General features: G+C 46.5%; 1 protein-coding gene across 1 annotated transcript; it reads left to right on the top strand.

Moving 5' to 3' along the window:
• Positions 1-16,553: 16,553 nt before the first annotated feature.
• LOC123752961 (uncharacterized) lies at positions 16,554-17,357 on the top strand. Its single transcript, XM_045734971.2, has one exon. It carries the CDS (start codon positions 16,554-16,556, stop codon positions 17,355-17,357), a length of 804 nt encoding a protein of 267 aa, XP_045590927.2.
• The last annotated feature ends 160 nt before the right edge of the window (positions 17,358-17,517 follow it).

Here is a 17,517-nt window from a genome sequence, read left to right as displayed (position 1 = left end):
AGGCAATTACTTTTGCTCCTTATAGCTTCCCTTCGCATTTGCTTTGGAAGCTGCTTCCTGAAATTTCCGGGCTATTCATGCCCGTGCCACCTGTTGGGTGGCTTAATCATCGTCATCAATCAATCAAGCAGCTCCCTGAATTGTCTTAACGATCTACTGTTGGCCGTTCGGTTTAATGGCGCTCCTGTGCCGAAGACGTCGTTTCAGACGTCTGTCCCTTTCACCTAAGACTCCGGTTTTCACCCGCGTCTGGTCCTGTTGTTTCTTACCCTGAACACTGATTCCTTGGCCACCCTGTCACTTTCCCTTACTCTCTTATCCCACGTCTCAGGTGCAGCTACCATGCAGGTGCTGCATACTTAATAGTCTGATGTAGGTTGTATATAGGCAGAGTTTCTTTCACCCTATGCACCTGTTACCTATCAGTAAAATAGGTACCTGGGTGTTAGTCAGCTGTCACGGGCTGCTTCCTGGGGGTGGAGGCCTGGTCGAGGACTGGGCCGCGGGGACACTAAAAGCCCCGAAATCATCTCAAGATAACCTCAAGATATAGCGTTCTGCAGGTCCTCGTGTCCAGTACCCTATAGTATAGGCTACCCTGATGTTTGCTACTATGCTTGTTTGTGTACCTACCTACCTTGAGGCTACCTTGAGGTGCTTCCGGGGCTTAGTGTCCCCGCGGCCCGGTCGTCGACCAGGCCTCCTGGTTGCTGGACTGATCAACCAGGCTGTTAGACGCGGCTGCTCGCAGCCTGACGTATGAGTCATAGCCTGGTTGATCAGGTATCCTTTGGAGGTGCTTATCCAGTTCTCTCTTGAACACTGTGAGGGGTCGGCCAGTTATGCCCCTTATGTGTAGTGGAAGCGTGTTGAACAGTCTCGGGCCTCTGATGTTGATAGAGTTCTCTCTCAGAGTACCTGTTGCACCTCTGCTTTTCAACGGGGGTATTCTGCACATCCTGCCATGTCTTCTGGTCTCATGTGGTGTTATTTCTGTGTGCAGGTTTGGGACCAGCCCCTCAATTATTTTCCACGTGTAAATTATTATGTATCTCTCCCGCCTGCGCTCAAGGGAGTACAGATTTAGGCTCTTTAGTCGGTCCCAGTAATTTAGATGTTTTACTGAGTGGATTCTAGCAGTAAAGGATCTCTGCACGCTCTCTAGGTCAGCAATTTCTCCAGCTTTGAAAGGGGCTGTCATTGTGCAGCAGTACTCCACTCTAGATAGCACAAGCGTTTTGAAAAGTATCATCATCGGTATAGCATCTCTAGTGTGAAAAGTTCTTGTTATCCAACCTGTCATTTTTCTTGCAGTTGTGACGGCTACTTTATTGTGTTCTTTAAAGGTAAGGTCTTCCGACATGAGTACACCCAGGTCCTTTACATTGCCTTTTCGTTCTATGTTATGATTTGCCTGCGTTTTGTACGTGGTTCCTGTTTTTATGTTTTCAATTTTTCCGTAGCGCATGAGCTGAAACTTATCCTCGTTGAATACCATATTATTTTCTGTAGCCCATAGAAAGACCTGATCAACATCTGATTGGAGGTTTGCCGTGTCCTCTATGTTGCCAACTCTCATGAAAATCCTAGTGTCATCTGCAAAGGATGATACAGTGCTATAGGTTGTGTTCTGGTCTATGTCCGATATGAGGATGAGAAAAAGTACTGGAGCAAGCACAGTACCCTGGGGGACTGAGCTCTTCACGGTTGATGGGCTGGATTTTATTTTGTTGACTATTACACATTGGGTTCTGTCAGTCAGGAAATTGTAGATCCATCTGCCTATTTTCCCGGTAATTCCTTTTGAACGCATTTTATGTGCAATAACACCATGGTCACATTTATCAAAAGCTTTTGCGAAATCTGTGTAAATTACATCAGCGTTTTGTTTGTCTTCCATAGCATCTAATGCCATATCATAGTGGTCCAGCAACTGCGACAGGCAAGAGCGCCCTGTTCTGAAACCATGTTGTCCGGGGTTATGGAGATGCTGTGATTCCATGTATTTTGTGATCTTACTTCTTAGCACTCTCTCAAAAATTTTTATGATGTGCGATGTTAGTGCTATCGGTCTGTAATTTTTTGCCTCTGCCTTATTTCCTCCTTTATGGAGTGGTGCTATCTCTGCTGTTTTTAGTATGTCAGGGATAACGCCAGTATCTAGGCTTTGTCTCCACAGAATGTGAATTATATATGTGAATATTAAAATGTTTATGCAGTCCACTTTCCAATATAATTAATGAGACGCAAGACACCACCACGACCTGTACCCGGCTGCCAGGCATGAAGAATGATTCCCAGTGTCGGCTAGATATCAGTTTTGAAGTCCAGCCGCCCTGACGTGTATCTGAGGGGAAGGGGGGGGGGGACTGGGGCTAAGGGACGGAGAAAGAGGGGGAGGGGTGGGGGGGGTCTGGTATTAGGGGAGAGCGATGAAGGGGTTGTGGGGGGGGGAGGTTAATAAGTGAGAGGGGAAGGTAGGTAAGTTGGTTGAGGAAAGGAAGAAATAGGCACTCCGCCATCACCCCCTCCCGTGTTGTTCACTTGTTGATCCCCCCCCCCTCCCACCTGCCCCTCCCACCTGCCCCTCCCACCTGCCCCTCCCACCTGCCCCTCCACGCTACCTTTGTCCCGGAGTCGGGTTCTGGCGCACTTCTCCCCTCTTCTCGCTCCGTGGTGCAAAACACAGGAGCGTGGCGCTTTGTTCAGAGGTGCGGTGCGTTGGCGTGGCGGGAGGGCGTGTGTGGCGTGTGGCGGCGGCGGGGGAGGGAGGCAGGGAGGGCACACTGGCTCAGGGAGGGAGGGAAGGGATGGGGGTGAGGGATGAGGGAGGTAGCGTGCACGGGGGAGGCAATGAAGGAAAAACCAAAACGCTGGATTCTGGTCAGCTTTACGCATGCCTGGCGCGCGCACACACCTGAGAGGGACACACACACACACCTGGGAGAGAGACACACCTGAGGGGGGGGCACATGAGGGGAGACAGATGTCTGGAGCATTATGTTGACATGTTGACGGGCGCTGTCATAGTGCAGGGTGTCAAGTGAGGACAGGACAGGTGGTCACTGGGGCACTGATCTATATTGTCTCTCAAGCAACCACTCACCACCACCCGCACCCACCTCCACTTTCTCTCTTTATATATATATATATATATATATATATATATATATATATATATATATATATATATATATATATATATATACATATATATACATATATATACATATATATATACACATATATATATATATATATATATATATATATATATATATATATATATATATATATATATATATAAATCTTTATATAAATCTCTAAATATATATATAAATTTATATTTATCTATATACATATATAAATACAAAAAATCTACTCCAGCTTCTCCTCAGAGATCGATAGAGATGATGATTATCGAGATCAATAATTCCGTCTGAAGATCTTGTACACCAATACTGATGGCTTGGCAAACAAAGCAGACGAACTCAAAGAGTGAACTGGGGGCATAAATCCTGATGTGACTGCAACTGTAGAGGCAATATTGACTGGCATGGTAACAAATGCAATATTCTCAAGGGAATATTAGATAATGCGGCTAAAGAGGATTCAGAGGCGAGGAAAAGCCTTGATTGCTAGTCAAACGAAACTAGACTTTTTAATGAAATACATTTGGATAAGGCAAGCAACTACAGGGACTGTAGTTCCACATAACAGTTATTTTATTATACACAAACAAGCATACTAGCAAAGATCAGGGTAGCCTGTACTATAGGGTACTGAACACGAGGACCTTCAGGATATACACTGAGAATCAATTTAGTGGAAGGTGAGAAAGTGGTTATGGCTGTGATCCTCAAAAATACCCTCTCCCCATCCTAGAGAACTACAGAAGATCCAGGCAAGAATACAGAAGAATACATAAGTTTACATAACTATATGTTAACCAAATGCACACACTAGAAAGTGAAGGGACGACGACCTTTCGGTCCGTCCTGGACAGTCATTCTCAATCAACTTGAGAATGGTCCAGGACGGACCGAAACGTCGTCGCCTCTTCACTTTCTATTGTGTGGTTTGGTCAACATACTTCAGCCACGTTATTGTGACTCCTCGTCTGCATAACTATATCCTTCAAGGAGTGTACAGAGCCCGCAGAGTGACAGCCCTAAAGTGCTAATACAGGCCATTTGACGACTGAATCTTAGACTTGAACAGTCTAAGTACTATACTATAGTATAACATGCACTATAGTAACTAACATTCAGATTCTGATTCACTCAACATTATATTTATTTAACTTTCGTTTAAGGAATGAGTGATTATTAGCGGTGGTCTTGTGTTGGTAATTATCAATAATAGTCGATACGTAATCGAGTTAATGAAGTGTCCAAGTCATCATTACTCGTAATTATCCATCAATCTTTCCAACAACTGCTTATAACTAAATCAATTATTGAGTCAAAATACGAATATGAGATAGTTAATTTGTTTGCTTCATCTGTTAGTTTATTTGAGGCGACGCAAATTATGACTGCATACCAAGCAAAGAACTAATTTTGATTTTAACCAGCGATGAGGTGCAATCAGTGTTGGATTTCAAGCACTGTGGGATATGAATTCTTAAAAGATATAACAGCTATGAAAGTGGCTTTTGAAAACACAACATTTACTTTTGATATTGACTCGTGAAAATTAAGTTTCTCAAGGTATTTAAGAAGGCTTAATATTTAGCTGTAAGGAAATACTTGTTTCTGGGAAAGGCAACATACAAGAATTTTATCTAGAATTTTTAATTTTAATTATCAGGGGAAAGCGCCAAGCCATTACGACTATATAGCACTTGGAAGGGGTCAGGACAAGAATTTGGGATGGGACGGGGGAAAGGAATGGTGCCCAACCACTTGGACGGTCGGGGATTGAACGCCGACCTGCATGAAGCGAGACTGTCCAGAGTGGCAAAAAGACGAACGTCATCTGAACATCCAGGTTAATCTATACAAAAGTAATAAACTGTTGAAGGAAAATTCCCAGCCATACAAGGCACAGTGGGCAGTAATACCAGCGGGTGTGAGCCCCACATGGTCGGTGAAGGGAAGGTAGCGCCCACACCCTCCCATTACTCTTTCAAACACAAAGCCTGTAAATATACAAATGAAATCTTGCCATCAGTCACGAAGCAGCAGTTTTGCACGAGACACCTTTTATAAGATAATAGAGGGCGGAAAATATTGAAGGTATACCATGGTATATATGCGGTCTTCACCACACAAATCCTGGAGCCACGATTTAACGCGACTATTTTACGAAACCTCTACATCTTCCCTCAATCTTGGCGGCTTTGTTAATATTTATTACACAGTTTAAGAGCCTGGAAACTTCACAACCCAAGGTTGTTATTTGTTATAAACAACCTCGTAGCTCATAACTGTTTAATAACCATAAACCAAGACGCCATGGTTGTGGAAGGATGTACAAGTGTCATAAGTGGTTATGAAAAATGCTTAACGAACCTGGCAGTATATTGTTAAGATCAGAGTTCTTCTAGATGATCTAAATGACTGAAATGTTATAATCCACAACTGTTGTTGGATTATATCTTACAACACCCCGCTCTCGTACCCTCAGCCCGGGAGACTCTTGTCCAGTTCTCATGTTCTCTTATCACCTAATTCAACCTAACCTAAATGAACCCAACATAACCTAACCTAAACGAACCCAACTTAACATAGCCTAAACGAGCCCAACTTACCCTAACCTAAACGAACCCAACTTAACCTAACCTAACCTAACCTTACCTAACAAAAGCCAATCTAGCCTATCATAAAACTAACCTAATAAATGTATTCTAGCTTCACCAGACCAAACTGTCCAAATTTCCCCCCCCCCCCAGATCGCCCCCTCCACTACCCCCCCCCCCAGATCGCCCCCTCCACTACCCCCCCCCCCACACATTAATATCAATATCCTACTACTGACATCGAGCATTATAATATAAACTCTAAAGCATATAGCGCTTTATTAATGTGATTTATGTGGCAAAAGGGTTCATTCTTCAGCAAATGACTGAAAAAACCTTGTGTCCTGACAGCCAGTCTGCTTAAAACATAACTAGCATTATAACAGCTATCATCCGTCATGCGTTTGTTTTAGATAACAAATAAAAAATGATATCTCAAAAATCTACTTTAGCTGATATAATGCATGATATATAAGACATATTATTACGTGAATATAACACTTTATCTGTAACCTTTCTGTCTGTAACTGTAACTTGTATAACACAAGCGGTCTCCGTGGCGCAGTGGTTATACACATACTCGTCCCGCGCTTCGATCTGACCTGGGTTCATATCCTGGCCGGGGGGAGGATTGACTAGGCGCATACACAAATTAGGTTCCGGTTCCAAAAAATCTGTCACTGCCTCCGTCCACTGGATGGCCATGGAAGTTCAAAATATGGTCATTAGGTTCAAACTTACACTCGTTACACAGACGTTTCTGTTCCACCACTCGTGGCACACCCGCTTCTGTTCCATCTGGCGAGATCACCCCCCCCCCCCCCCCACAACGACCCGGGCGCCACTAGCCTCGTCCCCGCCGTCCTGATTTACGACGTAATTCACGTTTTCTGTCCCGTTATTTATGGCGTAATTCTCATTTTCTTCGTTTTTTATTATTATTATTTATCTGCGCAGTACGTCAAGCGGGTCCTTCTTCACAAATATCTTAAAAATGTGCTCAAATAGCTAAAGTTTCTTCCCTCTCTCTCTCTCTCTCTCTCTCTCTCTCTGTCTCCCGGGCTCCTAAATCAGCGTCTTGAGGCGTTACGGGTTATTCATGCCCGTGCCCCCTTTTTGGGTGGCTTAAACTTTATCAATCACCAGCGTCTTGGGGGGAACTAAATCTGTGTTCGAATGGATGACACGAAACGTCACTGGCTTGGGCTTGGGGTTAGCGTATGATACACTTTTTATTTATTTTTTTGGCTTAATCTCATGTGAATGGCCAAGAATGGCTTGGTGGCTTTTTTTTTTTTTTGGTTTGATTTTATTTTATTAAATTCCAGTGAGAGAATGACATCACGTGAAGAGAGAGAGTGAGTGAGTGAGTGAGTGAGTGAGTGAGTGAGTGAGTGAGTGAGCGAGCGAGCAAGTGAGTGAGTGAATGAGTGAGTGAGTGAGTGAGTGAGTGAGTGCGTGTGTGTGTGTGTACTCACCTAGTTGTGCTTGCGGGGGTTGAGCTCTGGCTCTCTGATCCCGCCTCTCAACTGTCAATCAACAGCTGTACAGACTCCTGAGCCTACTGGGCTCTATCATATCTACATTTGAAACTGTGTATGGAGTCAGCCTCCACCACATCACTGCCTAATGCATTCCATTTGTTAACTACTCTGACACTGAAAAAGTTCTTTCTAACGTCCCTGTGGTTGGGTCCTCCCTCCAACAATAAATAATAAATAAATAAATAAATAAATAAATAAATGTTTATTCAGGTAAAGTACATACATACAAGAGGTTATATAAAAATTGATAGATTTATAGATAGAGCTAGTACATACAATGCCTAAAGCCACTATTACGCAAGGCGTTTCGGGCAGTAACAACTAAGATATTCTCATAATATCAGAACCTTTCCTAATATCCATTGTCCTTGTTCATCCTTATTCATCTCACCCGATAACTTGAGCCACGCAGCAATCGTCTTCCCCGCTCCTGTGCCAGGTAAGTCCATCACGGGCTCGCCATAACCCGTGCTACTTGGAACTTTTAATTCCCAGTAGCTGAATCTTAAACAACGACAACAGTCGTCTTCTCGAGGGCAGTGAAGAAGTTATCACATGAAAATGCTGAACATTTCTCAATGCATTTCCTTATATATTCCTAAGATATTCCCTGGCTAACGACGGTCCACTTCTTATGTGTCTTATATTTTCCTTCTTGATGATTTTGAATTTAAGACAGTTTCTCCTTTTTTAAGCTGCGCTCGTTCAGTCACCAAGCCAAGTTCTGCCTTTAACTCAAGACAGTTTCACTCTATCCTCAGGTAGCCAAGACCGTACCAGGAGTGAGAGAGTGAAGAGAGTTCCAACAATCAAACGACTGGAGAAGAGAGTGTGATAAAAGTTCCATTAACCATAAGACTGAAGAAGAGCAGCATTACATTTTCTCTGCTCGAAGTATCGCAAGACTCTGCCAGTTATACAGTCTAACAACCACAGTACCTTACAGCCATACTCGCACACTCAACAATTATACACCCTTACACTCATGCACTTACTGACCAACACCAACCAGAAGCCTCATTCATACACAATCATATGCGAACAATCACTCAAGAGTGTTATATTAAGAGCCCGCATCATTACACACATGCACAGTTACACATCATTAGTCATATAGTCACAACCAAACATTATCATATATCATGGCCTTCTTACACTCAAACTCTCAAACAATTATCGATGTACCTGTAAGACACAGAGAAGGAGCAGGGGAAGGAGAAGAGAAAGAGGTAGAGGAGAGGAGGAAGAGAAGAGGGGAAGGAGAAGGAAGAGGGGGAGGAGATAGAGAGGAGGAGGAGGAGGAAGAGGGGAGGAGGAAAAGGAGAGTGATGGTAGATTAGCAAAGTGATAAAGGACAGGAATGAAGGAGGAGAATGAGGGAGGGAGTGAGGGACCAGTAATGAGGGAGGTGAAGGAGGAGAGTGAGGGAGTGAGGGGCAGTAATGAGGGAGGTGAAGGAGGAGAGTGAGGGAGTGAGGCGCCAGTAATGAGGTGTTTGCGTGAACACAGTATAATTGGATCCCGCCGCTATCTCCCTCACACCGCGTGGCAATTTCCACACAATATTAAATTAGCAAAAACTGACACTGTTACTAATTATGTCTCTGAGGAGGAGGAGGAGGAGGAGGAGGAGGAGGAGGAGGAGGAGGAGGAGGAGGAGGAAGAGGAGGAGGAGGAGGAAGAGCAGGAGGAGGAGGAGGAGGAGTAGGAAGAGCAGCATGAGGAAGAGGTACAACGAAAGGTGAATAAAGGAGGTGAAAAGAAGAGCTAAAACACGGATAGGTGACGATTAGGAAGAATGAAGAAGTATAAGTAGAATATGAAGAATAAAGAATGAAGACGGTTCCTGACACCATAAGACACCATAAGAGAATAAGAAGAGGGGTTCTAGTGCTCGTAAGGAGAGTGAACGTGCGAGAGATGGGTATTCAAGGTAATACATAAGAACATAAGAATAAAGGTAACAGCAGAAGGCCTATTGGCCCATACGAGGCAGCTCCTATTTATATCCACACAATCTCATTCATATGTATGTCTAACCTACGCTTGAAACAATCAAGAGATCCTACATACGTGTTTTCTCATCATATGCCACCCTGCGTCTGACACGTGCGTTGATAAACACCTGATGACTGCCAAACACCGGAGTCAGGTGTTTCATACCGAAATAAATGTCTCCACGTTCTTGTTTTTAGTTGAAGGCAATTATAATCCAAATTTGCGGACACGATTCGTGAACAAACTTAAAATAATTTTAAGCAAATGTTACAAGATTGTGCATGTAGTTTATTGTAATGAAACATTAAATTATACTGTAAATGCTTTGAATGTCGGTGTACTGTGAACACACGCTTCAACCCACTCCTCGAGTGTTGCAGAATGGGTGTTGATATGAGAAAAAAAACTGAAAAAAACATATCGAGAAGAAAATCATTTTACCTTTTTTTTATTATGTTTTACCAGATTAAGTTATTTTAATAAAATAGTGGTATGTGATAACATAAAAAAACTATGCCATTATTGCATTGTCTGTGAAAAGTCAATTTAAAACATCACTCACTGCCGTGTTCTCATAAGAGTTCCTAAGGGTGACCACCAACGATGGTCACCCTTGAGAAATGGACTATATGGTAAACCCATCTTGAGGTTATCTTGAGATGATTTCGGGGTTTTAGTGTCCCCGCGGCCCGGTCCTCGACCAGGCCTCCACCCCCAGGAAGCAGCCCATGACAGCTGACTAACACCCAGGTACCTATTTTACTGCTAGGTAACAGGGGCATAGGATGAAAGAAACTCTGCCCATCGTTTCTCGCCGGCGCCCGGGATCGACCTCGGGACCACAGGATCACAAGTCCAGCGTGCTGTCCGCTCGGCCGACCGGCTCCCATGGCAAGAGTAACCAGCCCATCCTCCTAAGGTTTCCCCAACGTCAAGAAAGTGTCGTACTAAAGTGCCGTGATCCTAACCAACCAGAAGACCCAAAACAGAAGACAGGACAGAATGCCATTTTCGCGAGCCGCCACCATTTTCTAGTGCCACGAGTTTTTGGCCTTAGGTAGAGTGTACGTCAAAATGCGGCGTTGTATTAGGAGGACGGGTTGGAGTACGACCCAAGCGTAAACTCCTGCCAACACCATAGACAACAGTGTTTTGTGCCAACACCTCTGTTACCTAGTAGTAAATAGGCACCTGGAGTTAGTCAGCTGGCACGGGCTGCTTCCTGAGGGTGAAGGCCTGGTCGAGGACTGGGCCGCGAGGACACTAAAGCCCCGAAATCATCTCCAGATAACCTCAAGATAACACCATAGACAGCACTAAGACCTTAAGGTAAACGAATGACAACATCAGTAACAATACCGGGACCTCAGAGTGAACTCCTAATAGAAGAAGGAACCAAGGCACCAGGAAATACAACCATAGTGACACTACCACCACGTGGAGGACCTCACACTCAACCCGTCACAACAACACCATATTGTATAAAAAAAAAAATATTATTCATCACAAATAATACAACAATAAAAAAGTTCTTTAAACTATGATTTGTTGGATTCTTAAGTTTTGTGCCAATCTTGTATACAATATTGGCACAAATTATTTATATATATTGCAACATTTATATATATTGCAATAGTTTCAGCAAAAATATTGTAAATAACTAAATTTATGTTTTTTTTTTAGGTTTGTATTAGTAACCGTTTGTAAATAGTCATTAACTAAATATAGCATACAATTATTTGCTAATATGCATTTACGACATTTTACAAAACAAATAGTTTGAGTAAATCTATCAGTATGATAGTTAATATAACAAAATAACGTAAGAATTGCTCTTGACCTGACCTGACCTGACCTGACCTGACCTCCAGGCCATAGCTATTAACACGCCAATAAGATGTGATTAACAAGTCCAGCCCTATTCAACTGTTACCTGTTCACCTGTTACACCATTCTCTTGTTACAGGTCATCGAGCTTCAGCACAGGAGACCATTGTGTGACTATCTCTTGCAAACTCTGTAACTTCTTCATCAAATTGAAACCTGGTAGACATATGTTAGTTCAGAATGCGAGGACGGGAGCTGGAGGCCAGAGGGAGTCCTCTCAACACGGGTCCCCACCATTCCCCTCAGGGTAGTGGTCCCAGAGCCAAGATGTTTATTATTTAGAGGAAGGCGGGAGAGGCAGCCACTAATGAGAGCACAGCTTCCGCCTAGGCTCCACCCACTGTCCCCCGCCTCAGCCAATCACCAGCCAAGGTATCAATCCCGTGATCTCTTCTATCTCGCATATTTTCGCTGGTGGGAAGTTGGGGAGAGAGAGAGAGAGAGAGAGAGAGAGAGAGAGAGAGAGAGAGAGAGAGAGAGAGAGAGAGAGAGAGAGAGAGAGAGAGAGAGAGAGAGAGAGAGAGAGAGAGAGAGAGAAGAGAGAGAGAAAGAGAGAGAGAAAGAGAGAGAGAGAAAGAGAGAAAGAGAGAGAGAAAGAGAGAAAGAGAGAGAGAAAGAGAGAAAGAGAGAAAGAGAGAAAGAGAGAAAGAGAGAGAGAGAGAGAGAGAGAGAGAGAGAGAGAGAGAGAGAGAGAGAGAGAGAGAGAGAGAGAGAGAGAGAGAGAGAGAGAGAGAGAGAGAGAGAGAGAGAGAGAGAGAGAGAGTATACATACCTGATGCATGACCATAATCAACTCACACGGTAAGAACCCCACCTTGGCTAAAATTATCCATACCTTATAATCTAAGGCCTAATTTACATACTTGTATGCATATAGACGAATTCCAGGCACCAGTATTGTGTACATTCTTGACTACAATGACGCCAGCATTATAATCCACATTTAACCAACATTCCACTAACACCGCCGGCCTCATCTCTGAAACGTGTCTATGGAACATCTCGGCACTTATCTCTTAAGTGTTCTTAAGTGTTCATAGTGTTCATGCCATTATAGGGCCATAATTCCACGTAACATTTTTGGCAAGAGCGTTCCCGGCACACTTCAGGGAAATATTTCCAGTAAAATCCCCAGAAAAGGTCCTGGTGCAATTTCTAGGAAGAGATGGGGTGAGGAAGGGGAGGTTCCAGTCCCGGCCAAGCTACCAAGGGGGCCCCCTCCAGCCTGGCCCAATAACCCGGTCCGTCAGCCTGGCCCCACCAGCCTGGCCCCGCCAGCCTGGCCCCACCAGCCTGGCCCACCAGCTTGTAGTGTCTGCATGAGCCATGTCTGATACAGCAATCTCTAGCGTCTGCAAGTAGCCAGCACACACGATTTTAGAGTTAAAACCATTAAGGCGTGTAAGCTTGGGGTCCTCAGCCCTGCTACCCTTGTAAGCTTGGGGTCCTCAGCCCTGCTATCCTTGTAAGCTTGGGGTCCTCAGCCCTGCTACCCTTGTAAGCTTGGGGTCCTCAGCCCTGCCACCCTTGTAAGCTTGGGGTCCTCAGCCCTGCCACCCTTGTAAGCTTGGGGTCCTCAGCCCTGCCACCCTTGTAAGCTTGGGGTCCTCAGCCCTGCCACCCTTGTAAGCTTGGGGTCTTCATACCCGTGTAAGCTTGGTGCTCCGAGACTTGCTACCCCAAATAGTGTTGAAGCATCAATCTGACAATATAACAAACCGTAAATGCCATTGTGTATTTTGTGACAAATCAGATTACCGCCAGCCGTTGACTACGCTCCGCTGGGAACAGGAATTACCTTGAAAATTTTATTTTCTAAGCAAGAGTTCCCTAAGGATATAGTTTCCCAGTTCATCTATATCCGCCTCTGTCTCTTATGAGATTAAGAACTTTTATACGAAAGCTTTCTTGACGTGAGAGTCCTTGTCAGTCAATATCTCCCGAGTCACTCTTAACCTAGACATGTAGTGGGATAACTCTACCTATCCCTTCCCATCCTTCTGCTGTGTAGAGATATAGTCCAGTCTTACGGTAGGGGGTTTTAAGCATAGATAATGTACTATATTTGACTAAACCGTTATAATTTTAATTCCTTCGTGGCCCAAACTCCTGTCGTAAAATCTTTTACATTTAAACAAATATTATTTCCCATTTTCTCAGTCCCTATCTTCCGTGTGGTCTGTGAATTCCTGGTGATCCAGATCCAAGACTTCGTCGCCTCTGCAATTTAGAGTTCGTGTTAATCTCGCGCGTCTGGGTGCCCGGTTCTTTGTCATTTTCTGAAGGAAAAAATAAGCCTCGCACACGGACAGTGACGATGACGTGATTGTGAAGTAAGAATGGTGGGATCTCCACCCCAGCGCTCCCGGCCTGGCCGACAGGTCTCCTGCTGACCCCACCTTCACCCGGCCAGGCCGACAGGTCTCCTGCTGACCCCGCCTTCACCCGGCCAGGCCGACAGGTCTCCTGCTGACCCCACCTTCACCCGGCCAGGCCGACAGGTCTCCTGCTGACCCCGCCTTCACCCGGCCAGGCCGACAGGTCTCCTGCTGACCCCACCTTCACCCGGCCAGGCCGACAGGTCTCCTGCTGACCCCACCTTCACCCGGCCAGGCCGACAGGTCTCCTGCTGACCCCACCTTCACCCGGCCAGGCCGACAGGTCTCCTGCTGACCCCACCTTCACCCGGCCAGGCCGACAGGTCTCCTGCTGACCCCACCTTCACCCGGCCAGGCCGAACTTTATTGCCAGTAAGAAAATGTTACCACCTTACCAACCTTCCGGCGTCTGACGGAGTCAAGCCCAACGTCTCACCAAACTACCTTCTCCAGAGACCAAGCGGGGAGGATATAACTGAGGAACGATGGGTTGAACCATTCACAAGGCTATTCTTGTGTTTTCCGGAGAACCTCAGCCACTCTCCAATATTTCTAGATCGCCACGAGAGGAGAAGCTTGGCGACATATAATTGTAAGTAGGTGTCGGGGTGTAGAGCAGTGAGAGCGCCATCAACTGGGGCGCTCTAGTCTTGTGTATGTTCCAAGATGGCTCCAGTCTCTATATCTTCCACAGTTGCTCCACAGCCACTAGAGCCATCTTTGTACATATACATACTAGAGCGAGCAGCAATACACTACATCAACAGCTGAGAGCCACAGATGTTGTCTAAGAGTGACGGGATGAGGAGGTGGCCGTGGTGGATCACCCAGGGGTCTCTAGAGCACCCACACTACACCATCCTACCCCCAATCAACACCTGAGAAATCAGTCTTCAGAGTAGTAAACTACAGTAGTGTAGGTGCGGAGATTATCACTAGTGAGAGCTACATCACGTAGGACCAGACCTCCATGGTGGCACCACCACCATCCTGGTGTTCCCATCGACCCTCCACACTAATTATAGCATAGATTATACGTTTGTCAAGGTTAGTTTCACAGTCAAATTTAGCTGTCGGTTTGGCCAAGTCAATTCAGCATTACTAACGGCTGAAGTGACAGTGTGTGTGGGGAGGACGGAGGCGTTTTAACCTGTTTTAACCTCTAACCACGTTACCTGTTACCTGTTAGAAGCATTAGCGCTTGGAGTACTCGCGACTTGATCCCAGACATTTCCAAAACCCATATCTTCCCGCAGAGCTGTAGTAACTGAGCAATTTCAATCACACTGTTGTGTCTGGGATACTGCACTCGAGATTTGGGACACACACACAGGCGCCACTTGCCCCTTGATTCACAGTGTACCCGAGGCGATCCTGTCCTACTCATGCGAGTTCGCGTTTATCGAGGTTTGCCTTATCTAACTTATCAAACACAAGCCATATTAACCTGACGTTTATTTCCTAGATGTTGGCGAAGATAGCGGTGTCGCCAAGATACATCGCTGCACTCCTTTAATTGGCTCACCCTTATCCAGCCCGTCCTCCTGAGGTTCCCCAACGTCAAGAAACTGTCCTACTAAAGTGCCCTGATCCTAACCTACCAGAAGGCCCAGAACAGAAAACGGGACAGTACGCCAATTTCGCGAGCCGCTTCCATTTTCTAGTACGACAATTTTTCGCGTTATGTAACGCATACGTGCGAAATGCGACGTTCTTTGTAGAAGGACAGGTTCCCGTTCATCATATCTTCAGCCACGGTATTGTGACTCATCGCCTGCAGAATATGAATTAACCACCTGCCTCAGAGACCAGAACCAAGATTCATCGAGTCAGCCACTGACGAAACCTGTACATCTTTCAACAATCATGGCGGTTTCATTTACATTTATCAAGCAGTTTATGACCTACGCAGCTTCACAACCCAAGGTTATTATTGTCATACACAAGCTCGTAGGGCTTCGCAGCTCATAAACAGTTTAATACCTGTAATCAAAGCCGGTCATTATTAAGGAGAGATGTAAAGGTTTCGTAAAGTGTTTGATGACTCTTGGGCCAGAAACACTGGCGTATACCAGGAGCTGCCGGTTAATCAATGTCTCACTTACGCAAGACCAGGTGTAGGTATTCCAAGCTGTGACTCACTTATATAAGACGAGATGTAGGATAAGTTTAGATCCAGGAAAGACCTGGGTAAATACGGGTTTCTTCAATTATGTAACAAATTACCAAGTAATAAGAGGCATGTGATCACTTGAGTGTTTCAAGCGTAAGCTAGACATATATATGAAGGATTTTGGGGGTGGATATTAAACAGGACCCGCCTCGCTTAAGACAATAGGCCTCCTACATTATTCACTCCCGACCCTCATGTCACCTCCGACCCTCATGTCACCTCCGACCCCTCATGTCACCCCCGACCTTCATGTCACCCCCGACCCTCATGTCACCCCCGACCCTCATGTCACCCCCGACCCTCATGTCACCTCCGACCCCTCATGTCACCCCCGACCTTCATGTCACCCCCGACCCTCATGTCACCCCGACCCTCATGTCACCTCCGACCCTCATGTCACCTCCGACCCCTCATGTCACCCCCGACCTTCATGTCACCCCCGACCCTCATGTCACCCCCGACCCTCATGTCACCCCCGACCCTCATGTCCCCCCCGACCCTCATGTCACCTCCGACCCTCATGTCACCTCCGACCCTCATGTCACCCCCGACCCTCATGTCACCCCCGACCCTCATATCACCCCCGACCCTCATGTCACCCCCGACCCTCATGTCACCCCCGACCTTCATGTCACCCCCGACCCTCATGTCACCCCCGACCCTCATGTCACCCCCGACCCTCATGTCACCCCCGACCCTCATGTCACCCCCGACCCTCATGTCACCTCCGACCCTCATGTCACCTCCGACCCTCATGTCACCCCAACCTTCATGTCACCCCCGACCCTCATGTCACCCCCGACCCTCATGTCACCCCCGACCCTCATGTCATGCCCGACCATCATGTCACCCCCGACCCTCATGTCACGCCCGACCCTCATGTCACCCCCGACCCTCATATCACCCCCGACCCTCATGTCACCCCCAACCTTCATGTCACCCCCGACCCTCATGTCACCCCCGACCCTCATGTCACCCCAACCTTCATGTCACCCCCCCTCCCAACCCTCATGTCACCCCCGACCCTCATGTCACCCCCGACCCTCATGTCACCCCCGACCTTCATGTCACCCCCGACCTTCATGTCACCCCCCCCAACCCTTATGTCACCCCCGACCCTCATGTCACCCCCAACCTTCATGTCACCCCCGACCCTCATGTCACCCCCGACCCTCATGTCACCCCAACCTTCATGTCACCCCCCCCCAACCCTCATGTCACCCCCGACCCTCATGTCACCCCAACCTTCATGTCACCCCCGACCCTCATGTCACCCCCGACCCTCATGTCACCCCAACCTTCATGTCACCCCCGACCCTCATGTCACCCCCGACCCTCATGTCACCCCCGACCCTCATGTCACCCCCGACCTTCATGTCACCCCCCCCCCAACCCTCATGTCGCCCCCCGACCCTCATGTCACCCCCAACCTTCATGTCACCCCCGACCCTCATGTCACCCCCGACCCTCATGTCACCCCCGACCCTCATGTCACCCCCGACCCTCATGTCACCCCCGACCCTCATGTCACCCCAACCTTCATGTCACCCCCGACCCTCATGTCACCCCCGACCCTCATGTCACCCCCAACCTTCATGTCACCCCCGACACTCGCATCGTCTACGGAGACCTGATTATGTTGTGATGTCAGAGGCGGCCTTACAAAAGCTAGATAACGCGTGTAACATAAATATTATCATTTTAATTACTAATACTTTCCAACTACGAATGTTCAGATGTTCGAAATAAACTGTCCCTTACTTCGAACATCTGTGTATGGTTTTCTGTTTTAGA

Source organism: Procambarus clarkii, chromosome 20, assembly GCF_040958095.1.
Source record: "Procambarus clarkii isolate CNS0578487 chromosome 20, FALCON_Pclarkii_2.0, whole genome shotgun sequence".
Classification (NCBI taxonomy): Eukaryota; Metazoa; Arthropoda; class Malacostraca; order Decapoda; family Cambaridae; genus Procambarus; species Procambarus clarkii.
The sequence above is the reverse complement of the archived record's forward strand: the minus strand, read 5'-3'. Positions and strand labels throughout refer to the sequence as shown.